At 38.8% G+C, this 22,005-nt stretch overlaps 1 protein-coding gene across 2 annotated transcripts in view; it reads right to left on the reverse strand.

Annotated features, from left to right (window-relative positions):
- Positions 1-3,348: 3,348 nt before the first annotated feature.
- CAPN7 (calpain 7) overlaps positions 3,349-22,005 on the reverse strand; it is a 122,489-nt gene continuing 103,832 nt past the window's right edge. For both annotated transcript variants that reach the window (XM_053714282.1, XM_053714283.1), the window contains exons 18-21: positions 17,246-17,308; positions 17,021-17,151; positions 12,672-12,764; positions 3,349-3,732 (exon numbers count right to left, since the gene is read on the reverse strand). In XM_053714282.1, coding sequence (XP_053570257.1) covers positions 3,588-3,732; positions 12,672-12,764; positions 17,021-17,151; positions 17,246-17,308 — 432 coding nt within the window. In that variant the 3' untranslated portion in view covers positions 3,349-3,587. The remainder of the gene's footprint in view (positions 3,733-12,671; positions 12,765-17,020; positions 17,152-17,245; positions 17,309-22,005) is intronic.

Consider the following 22,005-nt stretch of genomic DNA (forward strand, 5'->3'; position numbering starts at 1 on the left):
TATTTAAACGTTTAGATTTAGTATCAAGAGGACCAGATTCCTCTATTTCTAATGCAATTAAGACTTCTTTAAATAAAGAACGAATAAATTCCATTTTAAATAAATATGAAGATTTATCAGTGTCAATCTCTGAAACAGAATCCTCTGAACCAGACAAATCATCATCAGAAACAGAATCAGAATGATGATGTTCATTTAAAAATTCATCTGGGAAATGAGAAGTTTTAAAAGACCTTTTACGTTTATTGGAAGGAGGAATAACAGACATAGCCTTCCTAATAGATTTAGAAACAAAATCTCTTATATTAACAGGAACACTCTGAGTATTAGATGTTGACTGAACAGCAACAGGTAATGGAACATTACTAAAGGAAATATTATCTGCATTAGCAAGTTTATCATGACATTCATCACAAACAACAGCCGGAGGGACAGTTACCACAAGTTTACAGCAAATACACTTAACTTTGGTAGATCCAGCATCAGGCAGCGATTTTCCAGAAGTAGCTTCTGATTCAGGGTCAATCTGAGACATCTTGCAATATGTAATAGAAAAAACAACATATAAAGCAAAATTTATCAAATTCCTTAAATGACAGTTTCAGGAATGGGAAAAAAATGCCAATGAACAAGCTTCTAGCAACCAGAAGCAAATAAACAACTAGACTTAAATAATGTGGAGACAATAATGACGCCCATATTTTTTAGCGCCAAAAAAAGATGCCCACATTATTTGGCGCCTAAATGCTTTGGCGCCAAAAATGACGCCACATCCGGTGACGCCGACTTTTTTGGCGCGAAAAACGTCAAAAACATGACGCAACTTCCGGCGACAAGTATGACGCCGGAAATGACAAAGAAAATTTTTGCGCCAAAAAAGTCTGCGCCAAGAATGACGCAATAAAATGAAGCATTTTCAGCCCCCGCGAGCCTAACAGCCCACAGGGAAAAAAGTCAATTTTTAAGGTAAGAAAAAATGTTTTAATTCATATGCATTATCCCAATAATGAAACTGACTGTCTGAAATAAGGAATATTGAACATCCTGAATCAAGGCAAATAAATGTTTAAACACATATATTTAGAACTTTATATAAAAGTGCCCAACCATAGCTTAGAGTGTCACAAAAAATAAGGCTTACTTACCCCAGGACACTCATCTACATGTAGTAGAAAGCCAAACCAGTACTGAAACGAGAATCAGTAGAGGTAATGGTACATAAGAGTATATCGTCGATCTGAAAAGGGAGGTAAGAGATGAATCTCTACGACCGATAACAGAGAACCTATGAAATACATCCCGTAGAAGGAGACCATTGAATTCAAATAGGCAATACTCTCTTCACATCCCTCTGACATTCACTGCACTCTGAGAGGAAAACCGGGCTCCAGCCTGCTGCGAAGCGCATATCAACGTAGAATATAGCACAAACTTACTTCACCACCTCCATGGGAGGCAAAGTTTGAAAAACTGATTTGTGGGTGTGGTGAGGGGTGTATTTATAGGCATTTTGAGCTTTGGGAAACTTTGCCCCTCCTGGTAGGAATGTATATCCCATACGTCACTAGCTCATGGACTCTTGCTAATTACATGAAAGAAATATTGGTTGTGGACAAAATGCTGACTTCAAAAAACATTTAGGATAAAAAGTTATCTGAGATATGCAGTAAAGTAATAATTTAAAAATGTGTGATGCATCAAAAGTAAATTGCAATACCAGATGAGATAAACACTGTATGGATAGTTTAGAATAGTTTGCATTAGTCATTTGTTACATATGAGTAATTAAATACTAAATACACTTCATGCAACTCCCTCTAATTATGGGTGCTGCCATTTGGAATTTAGGTTACACAGTAGGTATCTGAAGGAGAGTTACTGCACATGTGCAAACACGTCAGCATTCAAATGTAGTGAACGCTAGATTTCAACATGGCGGCACCCATGAATAAAGTGAGACGGGGAACAACCTCAATACTATGCTTATACAATGTATTTGGTGTTTAATGTAACTTTAAAACATTTAAATTGCCATTTTGTTAGCAAAAGTAGCTTTTTATGTGCAGAGAAAAACCCTTGAGCATTGTGGCCAAATAGGGACAAACATATCAAGCAATTAACTTGTAGTGTCAGGGCCAGAGGCGTAACTAGAAACCACAGGGCCCAGGTGCAAGAATCTAAAAAGGACCCAACCCACCCCCACCCCCACAAAAAGTGAATTTGATACATTTCTTTTTTTTTTTTTTACATTTAACACAGAAAAAAAATGTGAATTAGATTACGTCTGCAAAAGGAGGTACCCTGTGCCCACAGTCTGTGAGATGGTCTGACCCCCTATTACTGTATATAGTGACACTGTTTAACCTACCAGTACTGTATAAAGTGAGTCAGTGACACAGTCTGTAATCTGTCGGTGAGATGGCTGGCCTGACCCTACCCGCCCCAGTACTTTATAAAGTGACCACAGTAGTCTGTGACATGGTCCAGCCCCCCCGTACTGTATATAGTGGTACTGTATAGACTTACACTGTTTACCCCCGCCCCCCCCCCCCATGCTGTAGTAACAAGGTCTGTAATTTGCTGGTTCCACAAACATATATACACACATACATGCATGCATGAATACACACACAGTCACATACATACATACACACACATAAACACCAATGGGTAAAACAGAAAGACTAACCCCTGTAGTCAGAGACACTAGTGAAGCATCATGTCACACTCACATGATATCAGTGCAGGCAGTGGCAGGTCAACGTTTTTTATTGTTAAAAAAATATATATTTTTCTTTGAAGCTGGGCCCCCACCCTTGGGGGCCCAGTCACAATTGCGACCTCTGCACCCCCTGTAGTTTCGCCCCTGGGCAGGGCTATGAATTCAACAGATAGATCATCGATTTCTCTGGGAAATTTCAATTTTCAGAGTTAAAATACAGGAAAAACAAATAAATAAGTGCACTGCAAACCTTTTTAAAGTGCACAACTAACCCTTTATGGTTAATTAAACTGTATGACTCTTTAAAAGAAAGTGGTGGGATAAATACTGAGAGAGCTGAAGGATGCTTAGCCTATGAATAATAGGTGTTTCAGAACTTAGGAAATATAGGACGACTAGAGGTTTCTACCAGTTGCAATCTGCCATGTTTCTGTAAAAATCTCTAAAAGAGCATTAATAATCAACAGACACACACATTCTATAGTAACCATGGTATCTCTTGCAATTTTTTAACTCAAATTTTTTTTTAAAAATACCTTAAATTTGTTTTTAAACAACCAATTAAAAATGTAACATTTGCAAATTACTCTGGATTCATTATACTGGGGAATAAAACACTCACAAAACATGGTCAAAAAATATTCTTTATAGTACTATTTGTCAATAAAATATTCAAGTACATATATTATAGTATAATCTGCAGCACGTGTCCTTTTCATCCTTTCATAGAAAAAGATATCTGATGAGAATAATGGCAGCAGTTGGTTTATGCATAACAAGCTCTTCTTGGCTTCAGATTCCACACCATGCATGCGCTATGGAAACTCCCAGCTGAGACAACCCCACTTTTTTTTTAGCGTGCTGATCACTGTAGCTGTGATACCTTAATATGGATTGCACTGTTGAAGTCCAAAAAGAAAGGACCCTCCTGAGCTGGCAAGAATGTGGTGGGTATAATGTTGTAAGTACCTGAAGGTATATTCTCAATCTCCAAATAGCAGAACCCACACCTAAACAAAGAAAATAAATCCAGATAATGAAACAATTAGGGATATCTAACCTTAGATAATTCTATGTATGACCTAAAACAAGCAACACTTTAGTTGTATTAAGTCGTTATAAATGGTCATTATAGAGAGTAGAAACTGTTTTTACAAATATCGCTTGTTGTCCAGAGTAAATACAGAGTTAACAAGGTGTTTGAGCTTTTATACACTATTTTGTATTGGCTCACTGCTGATGTCATTTTATACAATGTCACTAGAATACTAGGCTGTACATTTAAAGTAACTTAAGAAGTATGTATAAGCAATATTAGTAGGTAACATTCCCTTAGAGGTCTCACCAGTCTTCACCACTTTCATTGTTATAATTATGATTCAGTAAAGAGATGAGTGAGCTTTAGTGAATCAGCTGTATAAAAATCACACTCAAACAAGTGAGGTCTGTGAAGCTAATCTTAGTGAATAGAGGACACTGTTTTATTAAATAGGTACCACAAGCAATAGTGGACTTTTTAACTCTATGCTCATATTCTGTATGTAAAAGGCCATTACTAAAGAATCACTGATCTTACGATTACCAGTTGTATGCTCAACAAATGATACGTCTTAATTTCATAAAAAAAGGGGCAACGCTATGAACTGCCTGTGCTGAATAAAAGATTTTTTTTTTTTTACTTGGTGCAATAACTTTGGATAGGAAGATGAATCCCAAATACTCACATTCCGCAGATAACAAGCTGCTTTTTTTTATTGAGGAATTAAATGTAATAGTACAGACCTGAAGGCAGATCGTTACAGAAACAATACTGCCAATACAAGTACAAACCATGTGGTGAATACTAATTCTTCAAAAGAGTCCCATAAATATATATTTATATTTAAACTAGAACAGAGTACCAATCAGGTGCTACAAGAAGATATACAAATGATATGAACCTCCATACTAAAGATAGTTTAGAAACCAAATTCACACGCAAAAATGAAATATTTGATAATAGGAAGAAATGATTATAGTTAAACCCTAAAATCAGATATTGAAGAGTTTAAAAATAAATCTCTCCCTGATGACTAGTGGCCTCTCACAGACCCCTTATCATAGTTCAGTTGTTAAAAGAGTAGGGAAGAGTTTATGGGGAATGCATTCTAAAATGAACCTTTATGGTGGTGTTTGCCAAGTTAAAAACAAACAAGTGTAACAGCAATAACAGCCATACCATTAGTAGGACTAAATACTTGCAGCCTTTCTGGAGGATACTCCTGTAAACAAACATGGCCAGAATATTGCTGGAGTAAGGGCTGTTGTTATATTGTTTACAGATATATATAAAAGAAAGTAGAGCAAATTAGGCATATACCATAGCCCTTCAACAGGAAAATAATAAACAAGATGCTTTTTTGTTACACACACACACAGCTTTTAGTAAGGCCACTCTCACTCAGCATGTGATTGGTGCACAACAGGCCACACCCACACATTGGATAAGGTATTCCAGTTGTGGTGAGCTAGCAAACCTCTTTCTTTTTCCTTAGCTGACAGTGGCAATACTGATAGCAATGAGAACGAATTGCAGAACTTGTAGGCTGAGTATACCCATACTTACTAATTGTGGGGTAAATTTCCCTATGCTATTACTAGGCATGTGCATATATTTGGCATTTGTTATTCTTGAGGGAAATGAAAGCCGAATATTGCTGTGGTCTGAGGCATTCGGCTCTTTCTGCTGCCTGATTTATTAGGAAAGAAGTGCATTACACCAATATCTGTGCAAATCCAGATATTTGTGTTTCACATCTTTCTTAATAAGCCGGTGGTGGAAACAGCCAAATGCTTCAAACCACAGCAATATCCGTCATTCATTTCCCTTACGAATGCTGAATATATGCACATGCCTAGTTAATGCATACAGTTACTAGTATTGATAATAGCTGTGGTTATTTTCAGTGCAATTTACAATTGTCCTATACATAATTTGGACAGTTTTTGTAAATATATACAATATAATATGTGTCACTTTAGAAATATTTCCCTTGCTAAATTCTAGACAAACCTGTTTGAAATTATTTCAAAGATATCAGCTACATTAAGTTTTTAGCATTTATTATGATAAATCTGGTTTAACATCAAGGAGCAGGCAGAAAGACAGTGACATTAAAGGGACATGAAACCAAACATTTTTCTTTCATGATTTAAAAAGAGCATGCAATTTTAAACAACTTTCTAATTTACTTCTATTATCTAATTTGCTTCATTGCTCAGTAGCTGCTTATTGGTAGATGTACATAGATGCCTCGTGTGATTGGCTCACACATGTGCATTGTTATTTCTTCAACAAAGGATATCTTAAGAATGAAGCAAATTAGATAATAGAAGTCAATTGTAATGTTATTTAAAATTGTGATCTCTATCTGAATCATTAAATATTTGTTTGGGGGTTTAGTGTCCCTTTAATAAAAGGCATGGATGACTTATTGGTTTGTGTACTTGGTACTAAAAAGGCAAATTAAAGGGATACTGAACCCAAATTTTTTCTTTTGTGATTCAGATAGAGCATGATGCATTTTTAAGCAACTTTCTAATTTACTCCTATTATCAATTTCTCTTCGTTCTTTTGCTATCTTTATTTGAAAAAGAAAATCCAGAACCCTGGACAGCACTTGTTTATCCACCAATCAGCAAGAACAAACCAGGTTGTTCACCAAAAATGGGCCGGCATATAAACTAACATTATTGCTTTTCAAATAAAGATAGGAAGAGAATGAAGAACATTTGCTAATATGAGTAAATTAGAAAGTTGATTAAAATTGCATGCACTATCTGAATTACAAAAGAAAAAAATTGGGTTCAGTGTCCCTTTAATGAATCATTCTGCTGGTATCTTGTAGAATTAGAAAATGAGAACAGTGAAAATAACTGATCCTGTGCTGCTGCTGAAAATAACCAGAAGGTGGAGCTGGAGAGCAACAGGTAGTTCTAGGCGCAGGGTGTTTGATTTACTGTGATTTAAAGGGACATGAAACATTTTTTATTTCATGATTCAGTTAGAGCATACAAGTTTAAACAACTTTCCAGAACTTATTTCATTTTTTGCAATGAGATTTTTTTTTAAATGAAAAAATGTCTGCAGTGTCTGAGGAGCCAGTGTTGCGTTCTTTGCCCTTACTCGGTGTGCATGAGGACAGGTTCATGTACAGCCATGCTGATGTCTGCTGTACGTTCCCACAGTGTCAGTCTGCCTGGGAACCTGCTCTACTGTTCTGCTAGGGTCTGTATGCTTATTTTGGAGGGGCTGCTGCTCCATGCTTATACTGCTGATGTATATGAGATATATATATATATATATATATATATATATATATATATATATAATAAACAAAGAAAATTTCCTTATAAGTTGCTCCCAGACCAAAATGTCCACTATTTAAGGCACAACACAGACACATGAGTCAAAGTAAAGCGAATTGATCATACCTTTATTGTGGCATGTCGGACAAACACTCAGCAAATGCTAGCGGTGTGACTATCAGGAGACACAGGTGTGTGGAGTGTGACGTCATCTGACGCGTTTCACGCCCTTCTGGCGCTTTGTCAAAGATGTGGAGGTGTGTGTGATTAGCATACTTTTAAATGGTCATCTGGAAAATTCCTCCCTTGATGTGATGTCATAGTAGCAAACTGTGTTTTCAAAATTGTTGATACATATATGTGATAGAGTGTGTTGAAAAGTGTTAATGAGTGTATATTTTTATTGGTGCACGTTACGTGTATTAGATTAAAGTGAGTTACTATTTAAAAGTTTATTTTAAAAGCAATAACTTATGATGCTATGCGGCTCTTGAATGTTTGTGGCCAGTAACAAAGAACTGAAGGATTCCTATAGCTACATTATAATGTATTCGTTCTGCTGGAATTTCACTGCAATAATACTTTTTGGTTACTATTGTAATACATTAATATGTGTGGTTGTTCTTTTATTTCTTAAAGTTCTGATACTTTTTCTATATAGGCTTTCAGACCATTTCGATTTTTCGTTTGTCTGAAATCTTATCAGTCTTATGATTAACCCCTTCATCACTATTTAGAATTATTACGTTATGTATATTTCTACTTTATAAATTTATCTTGTTGCTACGCAGGGTTAACTAGGTATGTTAGAGCCGATAGTTCATATCAACACTAAAATATTACAGTACTAAAATTTGTATACTTAGTGTGAATAGACAGTTTTTAAACTTTACACCTAATTAGTAAATTATCGGTTTAGATAGTTATATCTCATTCTTTAATATTGAATCCATTTTGATATTTGTTTCACTACATGGGTATAAAAACCTGAATAATGTTCTTTATAATTAGTAATGGTATTTTTATATATTGAGGCTTTCAAGGCATATACTCAGAAAAAATGTGAATTGGATAGTGCGGATATTTGGGGAATAAACAAATATTCTTCAAATATTTTAATACTACTACAGTTGTCTGTTCTTTGATTTTTGATTATTATTTGAATTTTATATATTGATGTTTTAATTCCCTTGATACAGATCTAGATCCCATCTGGAGTTTATTCCTTTTGGCTCTTTAGTTGCTAGTTTAAATATCCACTTTGCCTCTCTATCCAATAATTTCCTAAATCTATCTCCTCCTCTCTTATTGGCTGGAATAAAGTCAATAGCTTGGAATTTAAAAGCTGTTTTGCTTTCTTCAGTGGTTATTCGATGATTAGCATAGTGTTTAGCTACTGGTGTTTAGGGTGGATCCTTTTCTAATGATGTCAAGTGCTCACGTATTCTGTCCTTCAGAAAACGACTGGTACAGCCTGTGTATTGTTGTCTACAAATTTGGCAAGTTATTAAATACACCACATATTTTGAACAACAATCTAGTCTATATTTGATATTGTAAATGCTATTATTTGCTGAGGATGTGAAAGCATTTGCAAGATGACAATGTTGGCATACATTGCAAGGGTGCTTACCACACTTGAAAAAACCTTTTTTAGAAAGCCATGTTTCTTTAGACTTTATAGTGGAATTATTGTAAACATATTGGATAACTTTACTTCCAATTGTTGGCGCTTTCCTGGATACAAATTTAACCCCATTTCCTAGGCATTTATCTAGTTTTTCATCTAGTCTAAGAATTTTTAAATTGTTATTAACTATGTTTTTGATCTGATTGAATTGTTTACTGTATTGTGCAACACAGAGTGTGGTGTCACTTTTCCAATTTGTGGATGCTTTGAATGCTTTATCGGTTTTATTAAGTAGGTCTTTTCTCTTAATTTTTGCTATTTCAGCTCTAGCTTTCATGAGTTTGTTTCTATCGTATCCCCTATTGGTGAGCCTGTGAACTAGGTTTAATGAGTGATCTAAATAGTCACTATCATTGGTACATATCCTCCTAATTCTTTTTAGTTGTCCCTTAGGTATGGATTTAGTCGTATGGGCTGGGTGACATGAATCAGCCCTCAAAATTGTGTTTCCAGAAATTTCTTTTCTGTACAACTCAGTAACTATTTTTTGCTCTTTTGCCTTTAGCTGGATATCTAAGTAATTTGCTTTGCATTTGTCAACTTGAAAGGTAAAACTTAGGTTTAAATCGTTAGTATTTAAATACTTCACAAATTCTTTGCATTGTTCACTGTTCCCACGCCAGATAAACAGAAGATCACCTATGAATCTGGCGTAGAAATCAATGTGACACCCATACACATTACCTTGTCCAAAGATATAGGTGGCTTCAAACCAGCCTAAAAACAAGTTAGCATACGAGGGGGCAAATTTTGCCCAAATCGCAGTACCACATGTTTGCAAGTATAACTTAGAGTCAAAAATGAAAAAATTGTGTGTTAACAGAAAGTTTATAGCCTCCACAATAAATTCAATTAGATCTGATGAAAAAGTGCTTTTCAATAAAAGGTGATATTCAATTGCTTTCAGCCCTAGTTTGTGCGGTATGCACGAATAAAGGGAAATATACATAACGTAATAATTCTAAATAGTGATGAAGGGGTTAATCATAAGACTGATAAGATTTCAGACAAACGAAAAATCGAAATGGTCTGAAAGCCTATATAGAAAAAGTATCAGAACTTTAAGAAATAAAAGAACAACCACACATATTAATGTATTACAATAGTAACCAAAAAGTATTATTGCAGTGAAATTCCAGCAGAACGAATACATTATAATGTAGCTATAGGAATCCTTCAGTTCTTTGTTACTGGCCACAAACATTCAAGAGCCGCATAGCATCATAAGTTATTGCTTTTAAAATAAACTTTTAAATAGTAACTCACTTTAATCTAATACACGTAACGTGCACCAATAAAAATATACACTCATTAACACTTTTCAACACACTCTATCACATATATGTATCAACAATTTTGAAAACACAGTTTGCTACTATGACATCACATCAAGGGAGGAATTTTCCAGATGACCATTTAAAAGTATGCTAATCACACACACCTCCACATCTTTGACAAAGCGCCAGAAGGGCGTGAAACGCGTCAGATGACGTCACACTCCACACACCTGTGTCTCCTGATAGTCACACCGCTAGCATTTGCCGAGTGTTTGTCCGACATGCCACAATAAAGGTATGATCAATTCGCTTTACTTTGACTCATGTGTCTGTGTTGTGCCTTAAATAGTGGACATTTTGGTCTGGGAGCAACTTATAAGGAAATTTTCTTTGTTTATTGTATACCTGGAACAGGCAGCCTGGTCTGCAGGTCTGGGTTTGTGCCGGGAGAGGCGCCGACGCAGTATTTCCTGTATGTTCCCGTATAGACCTTACCGCTCAGTATCCTTGAAGTCTCACTCACCTGTGTGTATATATATATATATATATATATATATATATTTATTAGTAGTAGTATATATATATATATATATATATATATATATATATACACACACACACACATTAACACACATTCACTCACACACATTAACACACACACATTAACACACACACATTAAAGGGACAGTCAACAACAGAATTTTTGTTGTTTAAAAGATGGGCTAATCCCTTAATTTCCAATTCCCCAGTTTTGCATAACCAACACAGTTATAATTATACACGTTTTACCTCTGTAATTACCTTGTATCTAAGCCTCAGCAGACTGCCCTCGTATTTCAGTTTTTTTTGACAGACTTGCATTTTAGCCAATCAGAGCTGTCTCCATGGTAAATTCACGTGCATGAGCTCAATGTAATCTATATAAAACACGTGAACTAATGCCCTCTAGTGGTGAAAAACTATCAAAATGCATTTAGATTAGAGGCGGCCTTTAAAGGGACATGAAACACAAAATTTTTCTTTCATGATTTAGAAAGAACATGCAATTTTAAACAACTTTTTAATTTACTTCTATTATCTAATTTGCTTCATTCTCTTGATATCCTTTGCTGAAAAGCATATCTAGATAGGCTTAGTAGCTGCTGATTGGTGGCTGCACATAGAGCCTCATGTGATTGGCTCACCCATGTGCATCACTATTTCTTAAACAAATTATATCTAAAGAATGAAGCAAATTGGATAATAGAAGTAAATTGGAATGTTGTTTAAAATTGTATTCTCTACCTGAATCAGGAAAGAAAAAAATTGGGTTTAGTGTCCCTTTAAGGTCTAAGAAATTAGCATATGAACCTCATAGGTTTAGCTTTCAACTAAGAATACCAAGAGAACAAAGCAAAATTGGTGATAAAAGTAAATTGGAAAGTTTAAAATTACATGCCCTATTTGAAACATGAAAGTTTTTTGTTTTTTTACTTGACTGTCCCTTTAACACACACATACACATTAAAACACACATACACATTCACACACACACACACATTAACTAACACCCACCCACATTAACACACACATTAACACACCCACACACACATTAACACCCACCCACCCACACTAACACCCACCCACACATTAACACACCCACACCCACCCACACTAACACCAACCCACACATTAACACACCCACACCCACCCACACTAACACCCACCCACACACATTAACACACACACACTTCTATATATTAACACACATTTATTTAAAAAAACTAAATCTGTCTGCTAAGTATTTTGGTTGGCTTCTTTACTGCTAGAATTCATTTGTTAAGCCCTGACTTACCTTTTCTGCAATGTGCTGTTTCCCTGTACCACACTGGAGTTCAGGAAGTGGTAGGAAATTGAAAATATTTACACTGTGATATAATGGAACAGTGACACCCGCAGAAAATTTTATTTTTTTAACTGTCACAGCCGGTCTTTCTGCAGACACACTACAGTTTCTGCGATGAGATCGCAGACTGTTCTGCCTTGGGGCTTCTTCAATAAAAGATACCAAGAGAATGAAGCAACATTGATAACAGATGCAAATTGGAAAGTTGTTTAAAAATATATCATCTATCTGAATCATAAAAATAAGAAATTTGTGTTTCATGTCCCTTTAACTGCTAATGACGGCTCTGAGCCATCACAGAGTTTCCCACTCTCGTGCTAATGATGGCTCAGAGCCGTCACTAGCACTCTCCCACCTTGAGGGAGATCTGAGGGCTCCTACCCCGGGGATCGTGCCTGTAGAGTGACAGGCATTGCCCGGGCTTCCCGTTTTGCGTGATGACGTCACCTTGCAACTTTATTTATACTTAACAATGTTAAGTATAGGAACAGGGGGCATGCTGCTTAGAAGCCTGTATCTCAGGCATCTAAGCAGCTACAGATCACCAAGACCCATCATTGGAAAGGTAATCACATAACCGTTCCAACAGTGTAAGTCTTGGGGGTCTGAAAAAAATAAAAAAAGTTATAATAAAAAATAAATAAAAAAATTGTTCAAAAAATAAAAAAAACATTAAAAAAATCTTAGCACCCAGGTGGGAAAGTGCTTAGCACTCAAAGGGTTAATGTCTAATGTTGATCGCTTACATACCTGTAATCACCACTGCCTTTTTTCTGGAAAGCTGACGGCCCAGGATCACCTACTGCAGATACAGTAATAACTTCAAATCCAACACTGTACTGCCTGCATCAAAAAGGAACAGGACATTTTTTATTATTAATGTTTTCTTTAGAATGCTGTTTCACACAGTACACTGATTGTAAAAAAAAAAATAATGGAATCCACTTATAGAATAAAAAATCTTCAAAAAGTATGTATTAAAAATAGGTTTTAAGCATCACAAATGACCTTTTAGATTGAAAAATCGTGATATTAAGTTTAAAACTGCACACAGATACATGTATAGTTCCAGCACATTGTTTTAATAAGTGCACTTTATTACCATTTTACCCCAGATCATTAGATTATATCACTCCAAATATGCACATCAAAATGCTTCCATTCAGATGAGTGTAGCTGTAGTTAAAGAATCAATGAATGCAACAAGAAGTGCATAATAAGACAATTTTCACTTAAAGCCTGGTTCTATTGGATCATGAAGGATAACGGTTATAAAAAACATGCGAATACTCAAAACAGATTAGCAGTGGGTTGAGACCCAAGACCAGTGCTTTCCAAACTGTGTGTCGGCAGCAGTGTGTAGGTGTGTCCCTGCTTCAGCACAATTTTTTTTAAATTTAATTTAAAAAAAAAATAATTTTTTTTGGTTTCTGACTTTCCGCCTGCCTGCTACGCATATCACATGGTTGACACATGATTGATACCTAGTGGGTCACAGATCATCTTAACCAATTGGCGCAGCTCAGTGGGAACTGAAACTATTCCCATTGGCGGCTTTGGCAGGACATTGGCTCCTGACTGCACGTGTAGTCTCCTTAATTGGCTCGTGACTGCACGTGTAGTCAGTGACTGGGACAGCAGTGTGTTTGCAGCGTGGGCAGTAGTCAGTAGGGCTCACGGAGCTCTGAGGGCGGCAGCTTAAATGCTGAGCTGAAGTCAGAGGGGTTTTTTTGCAGCTAGCTCCCAGTAGTGCATTGCTGCTCCTGCTCTTGATATATGGATAGGAAGGGGAAGCTTAAAAATGCTTGATGATAAAATGTGAGTATCTTTATCTAATATTCCACCAAATATTCAGAAACTGTGTTCATCCCATCAACCTCATACATCCCATTAAAATAGTAAGTAGCTATTGGTGTTATTAAACTTTTTTTTAATTCTTGCACATACTTACTGTTACTTGTAAATACATATTATTATTATTACATAATTTATGTATGTGTCCATATATTTTAAAACAAGTTAGTTTAACCTCCTTTTTGCTAGTACAACTGAATTAATTACTGTGTCGCGAAATGATGTAGGTCTAAAAAGTGTGTCACCAACATGAAAAGTTTGGAAAGTTCTGCCCTAGACCAATAACACTTTACAGATTCACTACCCGGGGGAAAATTATGCGTAAATCTTGCTTGATTCCATGACAATAATGAATCGACTCAGAATCTCAGTTTTTTATTGTTTATTTAAAGGGACAGTCAACACCAGAATTTTTGTTGTTTAAAAAGATAATCCCTTTATTACCCATTGCCCAGTTTTGCATAACTAACACTGTTATAGAAATACACTTTTTGCCTCTGTGATTACCTTGTATCTAAGCCTCTGCAGACTGCCCCCTTATTTCAGTTCTTTTGACAGACATGCATTTAGCCAATCAGTGCTGGCTCCAGGGTAACTTCATGTGCATGTGCTCAATGTTATCTATTTGAAACACATGAACTAATGCCCTCTAGTGGTCAAAATGCATTCAGATTAGAGGCAGTCTTCGATGTCTAAGAAATTAGCATATGAACCTCCTAGAATTAGCTTTCAACTAAGAATACGAAGAGAACAAAGCAAAATTGGTGATAAAAGTAAATTGGAAAGTTGTTGAGGCAAGGCATACACTTGTTAATCTGTATATATTGAAAATGTTTTCTTTAACTACAATAATAATAAAAACGGTTTAAACATAAATTATGATTTTCATATAGAGAGTCCACAAAAAAAAGTGCATGAAAGCGCCACTTATTATAAAAGTAAAAAAATAATAATATTTAAAATCTTTATTAAAGGTCCTTTAATAAAGTTTTTTTCACTTTTATAATAAGTGGAGCTATTATACACTTTTTTGTGAACTGCTTCAATTTCTAAAGTTTGCAGACACTCCTATGGGGTGTGCACACTGATTTTTTTTTTTTCATATGAAGGGCCACATCAGTATTTTTTTTCTTTTGCTCTCTCTCTCTCCCCCCCCTCTTTTGCTCTCTCTCTCCCCCATCTTCCCTGCCTTTTGCACTCTCTCCCCTCTCTTTTGCACTCTCTCCCCTCTCTTTTGCACTCTCTCCCCTCTCTTTTGCACTCTCTCCCCTCTCTTTTGCACTCTCTCCCCTCTCTTTTGCACTCTCTCCCCTCTCTTTTGCACTCTCTCCCCTCTCTTTTGCTCTCTCTCCCCTCTCTTTTGCACTCTCTCCCCTCTCTTTTGCACTCTCTCCCCTCTCTTTTGCACTCTCTCCCCTCTCTTTTGCACTCTCTCCCCTCTCTTTTGCACTCTCTCCCCTCTCTTTTGCACTCTCTCCCCTCTCTTTTGCACTCTCTCCCCTCTCTCTTGCTCTCTCTCCCCCCTCTCTTGCTCTCTCTCCCCCCTCTCTTTTGCTCTCTCTCCCCTCTGTCTTTTGCTGACTCTCTTCCCCTCTCTTTTGCTCTCTCTCTCCCCCCTCTCTTTTGCTCTCTCTCCCCCCTCTCTTTTGCTCTCTCTCTCCCCCCTCTCTTTTGATCTCTCTCTCCCCCCTCTTTTGCACTCTCTCCCCCCTCTTTTGCTCTCTCTCTCCCCCCCTCTCTTTTGCTCTCTCTCTCCCCCCCTCTCTTTTGATCTCTCCCCCCCCCTCTTTTGCTCTCTCTCTCCCCCCCTCTTTTGCGCTCTCTCAGACAAAGCCCACCCCTCCCACCCCAGCCGACCACGCAACCCTCTTCATGTCCGCTCCGCCCAGTCACGCCCCCCGCAACAGCCGCTTCCGCACACCCTCTCTGCTCTGCTGTCAGATCCTAAAGGCCAGGTATGTTTGTCCTTGTGCAGTCTCTACTGCGCATGACTGCATCGGACAAACATACTTGGCCTTTTATTATACAGAATATTACATTATTTTGTTTGCTTTCTGGCTAACCAGGATAGCCAATTCACCGAATTTCCTGATGGTCAAAAACTCGCCAGCATGGAGAGAAATCATGCAAAAATTTTAGGAGCTTTTATTGAGCATTATATTGTAATGTTAGTGTCTCTGCTTCACACCAGAACCCTGTATAGAGAGATAAACAGCTCTCAAGCTAGAATTTGCTTTCTTAATTCTTTGAGGGACTTCACTGTACTGATGAGGCAGCTTATATAATCTCACTGGAGCTCTAGATCATCAGGCCCCTGATGAGAATGTTCCTATTGGTTAACACAAAACTAACTTTGTACTACATCTCTCAGCTCAAGTCCCCTTCCCTGTCTAATTCACTGGAGCATGCACCAGAAGTGCAGCAGCTAATCAGCTCTCCAGCAGAGGAAAAAACAAGTATTATGTACTTAAAATAATATATGTAATAAAAGTCTAAAGGGTAATGTAGGGACTTTTATGTCCCTTAAATATCAACTCCCACTCATCTTAAAAGAATAGCATAGACACATAGATCACATTCCAGTTGTAAACTTGGCAATTTCTAGGAATAACAAAAATCTTCATATACTTAAAAGGGGACATACGGGCTGAATTTGAAATTTGTCTTTCAAAGTTAGTTAAAAGCATTTTTGCAATACACTTTTTTTGTTTTGCTTCTTTTCACCAGTGCTACACACTACTGCCAAAAACAGTGCATTCATTGGTAGAGAATCCTTATAAATTTGACCAGTCACCTACAGAGAAAAGCAACTTCCATCAGGGCCAGACTGGGAATAAGAAGCAGCCCTGGAAAATTTGGAGATTAGCCCTATTTTCTGTTGACTCAGTATACTGTACACACCCTATTTTTCTCAAATGGGATTACTGGGATAATCTTCCAATATTGCAGCCCACCGGGAAATCTCCTGGTATCCTGGTAGGACAATCCGGCCTTGACTTCCATTATCTTCAAAGCATTTTAGAAGATGCAGCTCTAAATTTCACTTGGCTGTTTGGTGGTACAGTCAATAGCCTATGCTTCATGCTTGTATATGGGGAAGCTGTTTACTTTTAAACAGGTGGGTAATGGTTGACTTGCAACAGTGCATAGGAGTTGGGGTACATCAAACGGTTATGCACAATATGTTTCTTTATGATACAGCAATAAAAAAAATAAGAGTATAGTAAACAATATAAATGACAAACCTTGGTCCTCTCAGCTCTATCAGCAATGGTCCAGATTTCTCCATGTGAAATTGATATATTGGATTATTTTTGTGAGTATCTTTAAAATTTCCACAGCCTCCAGCACTTTGGCCTTTCCATTGTCCATTAATCTGAAAATACACATTTAAAACATCATGTCACACCCAATATTGACATTAAATAGCCCTTTCCGCTGCTTGGATAAGATGCAAGATCAGTTCTTACCCTCTTGTTAATGGTGTATGGGGTTGGAATTTTGGAAAATGTAAACTTGCAAGCAGCATACACCTACAATACAAAATAAATAAATTTAATAAACAGAAGTGACCATTTATTTTACAAACATAAGAGTATGTATGCAGGTTGATATTCAAAAGTCCAAATTTCTACTTTGTAGAACACTTGAGTTAGATCACTGGTTTTCAAACTTGTCCTCAGGACTCCCTGACAGACCAGTTTTTTAGGATTACGTTGGGTGAGGTAAAATAACCTTGTTTACTAATCAGCTGATTATTTCACCTGTGCTCTAGTTCAGATATCCTCAAAATCTGGCTTGTTAGGGAAGCACTATTGTGTAAAAACATAAATTATGCTTACCTGATAATTTCATTTTCTTCTGAAGGGAAGAGTCCACAGCTGAATTCATTACTTTTGGGAAATACAGAACCTGGCCACCAGGAGAGGCAAAGACACCCCAGCCAACGGCTTAAATACCTCCCCCACTTCCCTCATCCCCCAGTCATTCTGCCGAGGGAACAAGGAACAGTAGGAGAAATATCAGGGTGAAAAAAAAAGGTGCCAGAAGAACAAAAAATTACCGCCGCCTCATAGATAAAAACACGGACGGGAGCTGTGGACTCTTCCCTTCAGAAGAAAATGAAATTATCAGGTAAGCATAATTTATGTTTTTCTTCTTAAAAGGGAAGAGTCCACAGCTGCATTCATTACTTTTGGGAAAAGAATACCCAAGTTAGAGGACACTGAATGCAAACAACGGGTGGGTACAAAAGGTGGCTCCTTTCGAAAAGGCACCACAGCCTGATTACTTGACACCCTAAAAAAAATATAGATGACATGGGTGAAAACCCGAAGCCCAGTTAACTGCACATTAGTTATACCACAAGGCAAAGCTGAACTAAACCACCCAGTCCCAGAGTCCGTCAAGCCCAAACAACCTCCGAGGAGTCAGCCCTGTGGATCACGACTCCCATGAAGGTACCCGGCCAAGACAAGGACCGCTATCTGCCCCCAAAAAAGGAGAACAGATTCTCATGAAAAATCCAATGGATCATTCCAGTCTGCAGAACATAGAACAACCCCTGGTTGTCGTACAATAGCAATGCCCAGGGAGACAAACTCTCTAGATACACATGGACAGAAGAAAAAGAGATCCATACACAGGGAAACATGTCCCAAAAAGGACTCGAGGAACATCCTCATATTCCTGACCCTGTACCATACCCAAAAAGTTACTCCAGGAAAACCATGAGTTCCCCGTCACCTCATATTAGATCTAGATCTGCAAGCTAGACCGCAGAGAAAGCAGAAATAGGATAACTATCCCAGCAGCTAGTAATGAGTTCTCTAAAAAGAACACCAACCGTTTCTAAAACCAAATACCGAAAGGGGTTTGAAGCTTGCTAACACCCAGTCAAAGTGCAATTAGCTGTAGCTGGTTATACCCTCAAAGTGCAATAGCTGTAGCTGGATTCAACTGCAAATCTTCCAAGGGCACACAGCCCTCCAAATATCGGGCTCCAAGGAGCATCCCCTCCCAGCACTGAACGCCAGTGGAAAAGAGGAGGAGATCCAAAACCTTCCACAAAGGAGAGAACCGACTCTAAAGAAAATGGTCAACCCTGCACAGAGTAACCAACCCCCAATCTCCCTCTAAGATAATGGTCCCAGTCCAAAGGCTAGTCAAGACCAAAGACAAAAGTCCCAGACTTTTGGAAGAGAAAGGAAGGGTAAACGTAGGAACAAAGCCCCCGGTTAGACTGCTGACTGTTACTACAAATGGTATGCTACCATGAGTCAGGATAGACATTGTGCTTGGGTACAAAACCCCCTGCATGGCTGTCTTCTCTAAAAACAAGGAACACTTCCCAAGGGAAGAAGGCCCTTAGAACCTCAGCATCCATATATCAGAATCCAACATATAGCAGGAGCCCCTTACAAGGCAAGACACCAAGGACCCAGAGGTCGCTCCAAATACTACGGTAACTCCGAATCCGGAGAACCCTACCCCCACTCTAGAAAAGAATGGAAAAAACAAAAGAAAACCACCCTACCATAGAGGCGTGACCCCTTGGCCATATCGCCAACCCAGGTGAAGATACCTGGAGTCTACAGGAATAGCGTAAATGTGCCAGGAGACCAGTAGGGAACCGTCAGGAGGACCTAAAGCCTAAGCCACAAAACGATAGGCATCTCTCACAGAGCCCCGGCCTCTACAGAGAGAGGCCCGCGGGACCACAACCTCTAGTGTGAGATCGAACTGTCCACACCAATCCAAGGAGAGACACGGACCTAGGTCAGGGTCCTCGAAAAAGGAATCAATCAAAGATCCAACTTCCTGAGGAACCCTAAGCTGCCTCCTACAAGGAGGAACGCAACTCTAAAGTCTGTAGACTTGGTGATATAGCAATAGCCTCAAACCCAGGAGTCACAAAGGACTTTAACGGTCTAAGATTCAGCACTTGTATCGCAAAGAAATCTCGTAGGCAAACGTTAATACGTGTTACACAAACAGGCAAGGTAGCCACCAACACCCAAAGGTGAATGAGAACCCTGTACCCTGCTCGCCATTTTTAAAGTAATAGTTTTTACTATTACCTATTTTAATGGTACTCATTTTATTGACCTCGGAAGGATGAAGGGCTGAGTCGGCCCTGTCGGGATTTGAACCTATGACCTTGGATCTTTTAAACAGGCTTTTTTGTAGTCAGGGCATTTACCAACTGAGCTACCTCACCGGTCCTAGAGAATCGAACTTAAGACAGCGCCCACGAAACCCCTAATGGAGCATCGAGGATAAATGGTCAACTACCTGACCCCAGAGGGTGGGCCTCCGTAACCGACCTTGCCTCTTCACTGACAAGTCCCAAGGTAAGAGTTGCAACGAGGACGGAAAAACACCCTTACGTCGAGACCATGGTCAGACCAAGGGTAATGGAAGAGACAACAGCCAGATAGCCTTGAAGGATCTATCTTCCAAATCTTCCTTAAGCAGGCAAAGGCTGGAGCTTCGCAGCTCCCCACAGAAGGCAGGGAACCCCTGCACACCAACTCTTAGAGTAACAACTCTGAGCAGAGAAAAAACATGCCCGTGCATCCAGACCATATGATCCACCCAAGGCGGGAAGGAAGGAAATGCCACCACCACAATAAAATGCTTAATAGGCTAAAGAGTCAGCGTCCGGAAGAACGAAAAAGCAAATCATTAATCACTCGGCACACCAGACCACATAGGTCACACACATCTCCCAACTCAAAAGAATAGAATAACGGTTCTGAGTCCCCAGGGACCTGAAGAACCATGATAATGTCTACAAAAACAGATCTGTATCCCAGGCAAGAAGCCCGAACAAAAAAACCTAGATTGGCACTCATAACCCTCCGTTTGGAAGGGTTGTACTCAAACAACAGGCCTCATACTTTGGTAGGATCCGAGCCCGGAGTCCATAGAATAGGCCAAGAAACATTCAGAATCCAGCAGGATTATCAGCACCACGAGGGTGACATGAACCCTGGTAACAGCCGAAAAAGTATCCGACCAGTACCTGCCTGGTATAAGGACACTCTAGAACAGCCAATTAAAAGCCCCATTCACCCAAGCTCAGAACTGGAACCGAAAAACAAAGAAAAATAAAAAACGGCAACATTAAGGAGATTGGCTTCATCCCCATACGTCATATCCATTTTGCCATCCAGCTTCTAAGGCTTCGGATCCCTCTGCCCGCTAGGACTGGGCTCCTCCAACATTGCCAAAACATGTCTTAAAAGAACACAAAGGCGATCCAGCCTATAACGGAAGGCAAAATCATCCCTTGCCGAATCAACTAAAGACCCTGGCCCTGAGATAGGGGCCCCTGAAGCCTCAGGGGCCAACGCTTCCCCAAAAGGCCTAACTAAATTGGGCGATCCCACGATCGACGGGCGCTGGTTAACGGAACACGGACAGTATCTTAGAAATACTTCACTTGGGAGTTATAAATGATGCAGCACCATAGAAATGGCCATGCGGAACAGTGCCGTAACCTATGGAGTAAACAAGCCACCATCCAGAGAAGCGGTAAAGGCCACAGGCAAATGGACTCGGTCACTTGCTTCACGGGTCATGGAAACCTCGGAGGCGGGTGGCTCAATGCACTCTAAGCTCCCTGCTTCGGGAAGAGAGAGTACTCTAGAACGGCAATCGGAACATAACTGATGGGCATTGATTACCCGGGCCATATCAGATTCATCACAAGACACGTCCTCCGTATCTGAGGCATCCGTGTCGCACATATCAGAATCCTCCATAATATTAGGATTACAAAAATTACAAAACTAACTGGCACCCTTTAACACCCCCAATGGCTGGGGCACTCGCCACCTCCTGTGAAACAAGACAACCCATGAGCAAGACTCTTTCGGTCGCACACAGGCAGCATACGGAAGTGAAAAACAACGTAACCACACCTGTCACGAGGTGCACCATGCCAGTCACGAAAAGCGTGAGCAATCTGGAAAGATTGCGTCATTAAAAGAAGGATGTTATGTTCCGACAAAGGCCGTGAGCCTAAGTATAGATACACATTTGCAGATAGAACCATATAATAAACATGATTCAAAGTCCCCCCTGTTGAATAAACCCCCTCAGGAGATATTAACCCATGATTCCTTATTAAGATAAAAGGAGTCCCACTGGGACCCTACCTTGTTTCGTTAACATTACATTCACATATTGAAATAAAATGAAACAATCTTACTGGAATCTACGC

The sequence above is a fragment of the Bombina bombina genome, chromosome 5, assembly GCF_027579735.1.
Source record: "Bombina bombina isolate aBomBom1 chromosome 5, aBomBom1.pri, whole genome shotgun sequence".
Classification (NCBI taxonomy): domain Eukaryota; kingdom Metazoa; phylum Chordata; class Amphibia; order Anura; family Bombinatoridae; genus Bombina; species Bombina bombina.